The sequence below is a fragment of the Ipomoea triloba genome, chromosome 3, assembly GCF_003576645.1.
Source record: "Ipomoea triloba cultivar NCNSP0323 chromosome 3, ASM357664v1".
In the NCBI taxonomy this organism is placed as follows: domain Eukaryota; kingdom Viridiplantae; phylum Streptophyta; class Magnoliopsida; order Solanales; family Convolvulaceae; genus Ipomoea; species Ipomoea triloba.
Window position 1 is genome coordinate 29,045,089 of NC_044918.1, and position 8,962 is coordinate 29,054,050.

Genomic DNA, 8,962 nt, shown 5'->3' on the forward strand with positions numbered 1-8,962 from the left:
AACAGCTCATCACTTTATCTCTCTCAAACTACTTCTTCAAATTATCTATTCTGGAAAACTCACTTTGTTCCTTTTCTCCGTAGTCATAATATCAATGGATACATCAATGCCTCCTTTCCATGTCAAATTCCTTATGTTCATTAGGCTCCGGATGGTTGTTCCGTTGTTGTCAATCTTGTTGCCTAGGCTTGGGTCAACTAGGATTCTTCTATTCTATCCATACTCATTATCTCGCTTTTGCCTGATGAAGTTATGTATGTTGTTGTGGGACATGCCATACCCTAGGACTTGTGGCAAGGTATTGAACATGTGTTTGGGTTTACTTCAAAGGCACGATATTTGAGTCTCCTTAGTTAACTACGATCTTTGCACCATGGGAATTCTACTACAGGCCAGTATCTTAGCAAAACCAAGGTTTTAATTAGACTACTTGTAGAAATGACTCATTTTCTGAAAAATATTTTAATTTTTTGGTATTTTGCTGAATGTTAAAAAACTATATTTTTTCTATTTGGTTGAAAGTTAAGAAATTGCATTTTTTTATGTTTGATTCATTTATTGAAAATGAATATATTATTATTATTATTATTATTATTATTATTATTATTATTATTATTATTATTATTATTATTATGTGATGTTTGGTGTTGGTGGTAGCGGTAGTGGTGGTGGTGATGTGGTAGTGGTGGTGGTGGTATATAGTGGTGGTGGGGGTGATGGTGTGGTAGTAGTGGTGTTTGTGGTGGTGATGCTGGAGTTGGTAGTAGTGGTGATGGTGTTGGTGGCAGTGGTGGTGGTGGTGGTGATGTTAGTATTGGTAGTGATGGTGGTATTAGTGGCGGCATTGGTGGTGGTGGTGATGGTGGTCTGGTATGTGGTAGTGGTGTTGGTGGTGGTGATGTTGTAGTTGTGCTGTGGTGTGGTGGTGATTATGGTGGTTTGGTGGTTATGGTGTGGTAATAATAATAATAATAATCTGGAAACAAACTTAAAAAGAAGAGGAGGAAGATAGATGGTGAATAAAAATCTTGAAAAATGTCTTCCGAGTAAAAAAAAAAAAAAAAAACTAGGAAGATATTTTCTGCCAAATTAGGCATTTTTCCGTTGACCAAAATAAATATTTTCCTTTGACTTCATTTTTCTTGAGTACCCAAACGCTAGAAAATTTGAAAATTGACTTTTGGAAGTCAATTTTCGGGTTTCCAAATGGACCCAAAGGAAATCCTCACGGTTCCACTAGAGAGAGTTAAAAAGTCTAGTTTACCCAATTCTATCTAATAAAGGTCTTCATTATTTTGTCAACATTGTTGATGATTACTCTCGGTATACCTGATTTTTTTTCAATGAAACTAAATACAGAAATCTATGCCAGTTTCCATAGGTTTCAAGCATTGGTTGAATGGACTTTCTCTTGTAAAATTAAAGCCATTTAGTCCGATCTAGGAGAGGATAACAAAAATTAGATGAGTTCTTTGTTAGTTTTTGAATAAATCATCGTCAATCTTGTGTTAAACACATTAACAAAATGGGTAGGTAGAATAACACAATAGGCATGTTGTTGAAACTGATCTCACCTTGCTTACCAAAGCCTCTTTTTCTCCTAGGTATTATGCTTATGCCTATGAAATTGTGATTTGTTCACTAATTGTATGCATTCTGCAACTCTAAACAATATGGGCCCCTATGCCTTCATCAACAATGAAAATATGAATTATTCATTTCTTTGTGTCTTTGATTGCCTATATTTTCCTTATCTTCGTCCTTACAAATAATACAAAATAGAGTTTTGTTTTGCCCCATATGTCTTTATTGGTTACCCATAATTATTTTGATAATATCGTTATTTGAATCTCAAAATTAGAAAGATTTTTATCGTACACTATGTCTGATTTGATGAGAATGTATTTCCTTTTGTAGTAATTACGTCTCCACAAGTTTTTGATCATGATCGGGATGTAGTACCATGGGCTGTTCTCAACATCCAAAGTCAACCACACTACTAGAGAGAGGACACAATCATGTCACTCCAGTGTAATGGCCGTATCACCAAGCTAGAGAAGGACATGACCATGTCGCCAGTCCAGCTAGGGACACGCCCATGTCGCCCATCTAGACAAGGGCACAGTTGTGTCACCTAGCCAAAAATGGACATGGCCGTGACATGCCCTAGACACGGTTGTATCAATGGAACTCCCACCACTAACTGAATAAACACTCGAGCATCCTCCAATTGTTCCTTCCAAGTTTGAACGATGTTAACCAATAGCTCCGACTCAATGAACACATCTTATGATAATTCGCCACATGACTCGTGGCTCTACAGGTAACAAAGGTTTGGTCACATGTGTAGAAGATTCTAACGATGGGCCAAGAGTTTAATGTCCTATTGCACAACAACACTTAGAATTTGGTTCTTTCTGAACAGGATATGAATGTGATAGGATGCATGTTGGTGTTCTAAGTCAAAAGAAAAACTGATGGATCAACTGAATGCTACAAGGCACAACTTGTTGTCAAATGGTTCAATCAGGTTGAAGGAGAATATTACTTTGACACTTTCAGTCTAGTGATCAAGGCAACTACAGTCAGACTTCTTTTATCTCTTGCCATAACTAAAAGTTTGTCAATCTGCCAGCTTGATGTTCTCAATGCTTTCCTAAATAGATATTAAGCGCGAATGATTTTATCAAGAAACCACTATGGAATATATAAACAAAGACTTTTTACTCATTTTGCAAATTGCATAAATCACTTTATGGCTTGAAACATGCACCTTGTGCGTGGTTCAAACATGTTCATGATTGCTTAGATTCAATTGGGTTCAAGGCTTCGAAAACTTATGTGTCTTTGTTTATCTATTCAACTACTAACACTCAAATTTATTTATTAGTTTATGTTAATGATATACTAATAATGGGCAACGACAAATACCTTTTTACTTCAATTACAAACAGGCCAGTTGATGCCTTCAAAATTAGAGATATAGGACCGCCAAACTTCTTTTTGGCTATAGAGATATTTAACAGCTAGGGGGCGATGATCTTGTCAAAAGGTCAGAAATGGAACACCACAAACCAATCTCAACTCCAATTCCAGTTAATAGTAAGCTAAGTGTAACAGCCACAACTCGACCATATGAAAATCCTACACATTACCACAACCTCATCAAAGCACTTTAATACCTAACTATCACTCATCTAGATCTCTCATTTGCACTCAACAAACTTTGTTAGTTCATGCACTCTTCAAACAATGAGCATTGAGTGACAATCAAACGAGTTCTAAGGTGAATCCCAAAGTGTGTTCATCCTTGGCAAGCTCATATCTTATAATGTTCTTGTTGATGCGGAGGTCGGGCATTATTTGAGTCGAAAGTGAATTGGGTAGGGGTGTTGGGTGGGTTGAAGCTGGACATAGCGAAAGCCTACGACATAATGGAGTGGAGTTTCCTGAAATGCATGCTCTCGCAGGTTGGGGTTTGAGGAAGGCTAGGTGAGGCTGGTCATGTTGTGTGTTTCCACAATTAAATACAACATGTTGGTAAATGGCATGGAGGTGGAGCAGGTGAATCCTAAAAGAGTGCTAAGGCAGGGTGACCCACGGTCCCCATACCTCTTTAGAATATGTGCAGAGGGGGTTATAGTTTCTATTTAGGGAGGTAGAGAAAGGTGGTTGTATCCATGGGTTGAGGGTGGTGTGCGGTGCCCCCTAGTGTAGCATATGTTTCTTGCGGACGATAGTCTGCTGTTTTTTAAAGCCACTCGAGGGGAGGCAGGTGTGGTCAAGGAATGTTTGGAGTAGTACGATAGCACTTCGGATCAAGCGCTTAACTTTAGTAAGTCTACAACTCAATCACGTTAGAATGGGGTAAGGTGGTAGACAAGAGATATTTAATGTGGGCTGGGCGATGGATTTGCCATCATTTGAAGGTAAGAACAGGAGGGTGGTGTACTCCTATATTGAGGAAGTTGAGGCAGAATATGTGAGCCTAGCACAAGAATATGTTATCTTGTGAAGGAAATGAGATCCTCCTAAAATACTATGCGTGGGAGGCTTTCAAAAGGCCAAATTCCACATTTCTTCGAACTGCTCCAAATATGCAGAGGTTAAACCGTTGGAACAAGGCAACATTATCGCTGAGGAACATTTCTTGAAAATAAGCATGGGCATGGCCGCATGGACACACTACAGTTTGTGCATCTCAAGGATCCGAGGTTGCAAATAAGAATGCAATAATTATGAAGCGCATACACCAGTGGAAGATACATTGTAACCCTACAGGCCATTTCCTGTCCTAACTTAGAAAAAACCTAGCAACCAACCAAACAGAGGCAACTCCTTACAATATAGAGGTGAACGCAAGGGATTCCACCATGTTACAACACAAATTAGCAAAACTTAATATGTTTGTTGCTGGGAAGAAAGAAACTAGGGGCCTCTCCCTCCTCTCAAGTCTCAATCTAGACATCTTTACATCATTTTCACTTTATATCTTATATATTATATCTAGACAAGGTAACTCATCACTTTATGCATCTTATTCTCACATATTCAAAGAATATCACAAAGTATCTTGATGCAGGGTGAGCCAACCAAACTATCGGTGACAACCCAATGCTACAACGGGGATCCTGACCTTGTGCCCTCTGCTTCCTTTCAGTAAAACCTCTCCAAAACTATACTGTCCTGTTACTGTTCGAGGTGTGAGAGTCACTGTAAATTTGCGTGTTGCGCCTGGCCTTAGAGTCATTGCAGGAGGATTGGTTTCGATTGCGATTTCTGGTGCCATTCTTGCAGTAATTACATACGTTTCTTCCTCAGCAACATTTGTCACTGAGCGGGATATTGTTCGAGTTCCCACAAGGTGTGAAATTGTGATCGAGGGCATGTTGAGATTCGATGGGTTGCCAAGACTGTAGTTGCAAGCAGAGTTTGTAAAGTTCTTTATCTCGTGAGGATCAATTCCTGGAACTGTGCACAAGAATCCCAAATAATCTTCATAACCTACAAATCAAGCAATAATGATCAACTGTCATCAAGATTAAAAAAGTTTGTGTATAGCTAAAGTGTAAATCCTGAGTGTCAACTACGCCAAAAGTTATAATTGGTAGTGAAAACGCAACTTTATTTCCTTATAAACTGTCATCACATTTTCGAAAGCCAGAGTGCTTTACTTGGCCCTTTACCGGCCTCCGCCCAACAATCCTCCTAGCCACATGGTTCTAGACTTGGCCCTTACCGACCTCTGCCCAACACATATATATGCCCAAGTCTTCCCAAGTCCAAGCCATGCCCCAAACTAGAAATGGTGGCCAGGAAGCAACTATTCAGGATAGAGTATTGTTTTCCATTCAGAATACCTTCAGATTTTGTGTCACAGTGACATAGATAAAGGATTGTTTATATAAGAGTGGGGGAGAAAACGGATAGAAGAGCGACATAAGTTAACATATTTACCAGGATGGGAGAATTAGTCTTGAGTATATTCTCAAATTCTAATATTAAATTCCAAATGCAAAATTGATTTTAGCATGTGTTCAGACAAACAGCATCTGATTATGCGAGAGGGAGGTGGGGTGGGGGAGGTATGGTAGTTACCTGCATCAAAAACAAGGCCAGGATCAAGGGCTGCTCTGGGATCGACATGGCCACTACCGTAATCGAAAGGTGTTGCTTGAACTAGTGTCAAGGTTTCAGAACCAGAATATTGTTGTGCTTGAAGTGGTCTCTCTGCTCTGTTGACAGTTGATGACGTTGTCATCAAAGCTGATTTGATAGCTGCAGGGCTCCAGTGAGGGTGCTTCTGCTTCACAAGAGCAGCTATTCCTGCTATATGGGGAGCAGCCATGCTGGTTCCAGATATCATAGCAAATCCTTCACCTGACTCAAGCAAAAAACAATTCTTGAATTTCTTCATGATTTTTAATTTGTTACTTTATTTACTAATTTAATAGGATTTGGCATATGCTCTAGGTAAAGTGATATTAAACAAAAACAAATTGATTCAATTATAGATCCATAAAAATCTTCTGAGCTCTACCGAAGTGTTTCATTTTTAAGTTTGCAATAATATCTCACTTCTAAGTTCTAATTGATCAAAATGTCTTAAACCATCTAATACTGCTAATACAACAGAACAACACATTAACAGTTTTTTGGGGATTTTATCCAAAACTTCCACATACCCTCTAAAGTATCTGTAGGCCAATATCAAGAGTCCTCTACCAATGATTGCAAAGAAAGAAAGAAAGAAAGAAAAAAACAGAATACTTTACCAATATAATTTGCTTCATCTGTTCCATTAGGCGCCCATGCAGCCCAAATCAGAGAACCTGGAGCCAGTATATCAGGTTTGAGGAGATCAGCATCTTGGAAGCTAAAATCTTTGATATTTGGTCCTCGAGCAGAAAACAATGCCACTTGTGGTGCAGATTTTTGAAGTATAGGCCTCAAACCATCCCCAATGCTTCCTACTGCTTTGAAGCTCTTAACACGACCAGTCCAATCTCTTGAAGTGGAGATATTGTAATAGTTTATAAGCTCCTAAAGTTAGAAATTCACAGACAACTTTAAGAGACAAGTAGAGTTCAAGCCTTTAACAGTATAATAAACAAATTCAGTGAGATATGCCACTAAAGGAAATACATGTCAGAGTAACAATAGAATCTCTGTAGTGCACAGGCTGAGGAGCAAAATATTTGGCCATAGAATCTATAGTTTAATTGTAACATGGATAATTTCAATTTTTTACTATACAACAAACAGCAATAGCCTAATATAAATTATTTAAGGCTCCAGATTAAAATTACAGCAACTAAAATAGAACACACGAGTTAAGATACTTACCATTGAATCCTTCACATCTGTTATGAGAACCCCAGGAACTCTAACAGGCACAGGATCAAATTTTGTTCCTGACGGAGCATTCTCAACAGCAAGAACAAATCCAGAAGCACCAAGACTTCTAGCTGTTTCTGCAACTCTTTTGATTGATGATGTGCCCGTAACAAAATTGAACGAATAGCCACAAAGAAGGATGTTTCCCTGTACCAAGTTTTTGTTCAAAAGTTCGGGCCTCTGGCAGTCTGATGGATTATATTTGGCAACCGAAGAATCCAACAGAACATCATTAGCAGCAACCATAGTGAATGTTCGATTTGGATGAGTAGAAGCTGCAGAAACCCATAAAATAACCTTGATAATCAGAAAAGTATATGCAAAATACAAAGTTCAGGCCCTTAAATATATTTACTAAGATAAAGCTAGTTAGTAATCACCATAACAATTAATTCCTTCTATTTTTTTCTAGATATTTTCAATTTAAATTAAAGTACTCATATGTTGTTTCTACATTCCACAAAATGTACAGATAATAAAGATAAACTGACTTGAGCAATGACCCTTGGCCCAGATGGTTCAAGGGGAGCTCCCTAAAACTCAAGGTCAGAAGCTCAGTCCCATTCCCCTCTGATGTATCAAATTACAAGTATGAACTTACGTGACAACCCAATGCAGGATAAGAGTTTTCCATTTCCAAGGGTCAAGTGATTCTTATATCTCCGATCATCAACTGCAGCAGCTACAGATGCTATCCATGGGCTATAAGACAACAATGTTTTGGGGAAAGGACCTCCATTCCCTGCTGCTTGAGCAACAAATACTCCAGCTTTGACTGCTGAAAGAAGTGTAGCATCAAAAGGGTTTAGAAATGTGGTCTTTGTAGTTGCTGGTGGACTGTTTGGCCCCACTGACAGATTGAGAATGTCAACACCATCACGAACTGCCTGTTAATAGAGATATTCAATATATCAGTAATTAGAACTACAATGTAACAAACAACTGTTAGTTCTGCTATGGAGCATGGCTCAATCCTGAATCTTATGTGAGTTTATGTCATATAAATCACTTAATCAGCCTAAAGTGATTTCAGATAATGGATACTTTATTGACTGTCAGGATATGAACTATGATACTTATGTTCAAGTGATTCTTTTTATTTTATTTTATTAATTGAGATAAGTAAAACAAATGGGGAATCAAAAGAGTCATACTCAACTGATGTGCTATCTGAGTAAGAGTGTTTTAGTTTGTTTTCACTAATTAGGCAATTTTCAGGCATTTACTTGATTCAGGATCTTAGCTCTGATCTTCTGAATTTAGTAATTATGTAACATATGGGATTAGAAATAAAAGAATTAGTGGAGTCTCAGTAAGCGGTGAAAACTAGAAATGTAAAGAGGACAAAGGCGGTGGGGGTGGGAGTGGCATCTTCAGTTATAGTATTCCGCACATCTACAGAAATTAGGAATACGCAACCTATATGTAACAAAGTACTTTGAAGCTACATAATCCTGAACTCCCATGACCATGGCACTAAGTAATTACCAAACTACAAACTGTAAATAATCTCTTGCTGATTAGGGATTTTCTCAAGATGCTATATTACATTTCATGTTTTTCAGCTGTTAGCCTACCAGCATTAGAGCCGTCAAAACGGGCTAAGCCCGCCGGGCCGGCCCGCCCCGCCCCCTACCTAGGTAGGGGGTGGGTTTTTAAAATTAAAGCCCGCTAAAGAGCGGGCTTTTTTGGCCCGCCCCGCTTAGGCCCGCGGGCTTGGCGGGCCGCGGGCTACCCGCCTTTTTTTTTTTTTAATTTATAATATATATAATATATATTATATATTATATACATAACCAAATTATGTACTGTGCGAATGGTTTGCTACAAACCATTCGCACGTACAGTACATTATATATATATATATATATATATATATATATATATATATATATATATAACATAGCAATGTATATTATAATTTTTAATATATATATATATATATATAACATAGCAATGTATATTATAATTTTTAAATATGTATTGATTATTTTAATTATTTTTGTATGTAAAAATGATAAAGTTTAGACAGAAATAAACTAACAATTTAAAAAAAAAAAAAAAA

The 8,962-nt window shown here is 37.8% G+C and overlaps 1 protein-coding gene across 1 annotated transcript in view; it reads right to left on the reverse strand.

Annotated features, from left to right (window-relative positions):
- Positions 1–4,215: 4,215 nt before the first annotated feature.
- The window catches only part of LOC116012652 (subtilisin-like protease SBT2.5), an 11,300-nt gene continuing 6,553 nt past the window's right edge, over positions 4,216–8,962 (reverse strand). Inside the window, exons 7-11 of the mRNA XM_031252275.1 lie at positions 7,499–7,784; positions 6,847–7,172; positions 6,276–6,543; positions 5,599–5,880; positions 4,216–5,004 (exon numbers count right to left, since the gene is read on the reverse strand). Of these exons, the coding sequence (XP_031108135.1) occupies positions 4,598–5,004; positions 5,599–5,880; positions 6,276–6,543; positions 6,847–7,172; positions 7,499–7,784 (1,569 nt within the window). The 3' untranslated portion in view covers positions 4,216–4,597. The remainder of the gene's footprint in view (positions 5,005–5,598; positions 5,881–6,275; positions 6,544–6,846; positions 7,173–7,498; positions 7,785–8,962) is intronic.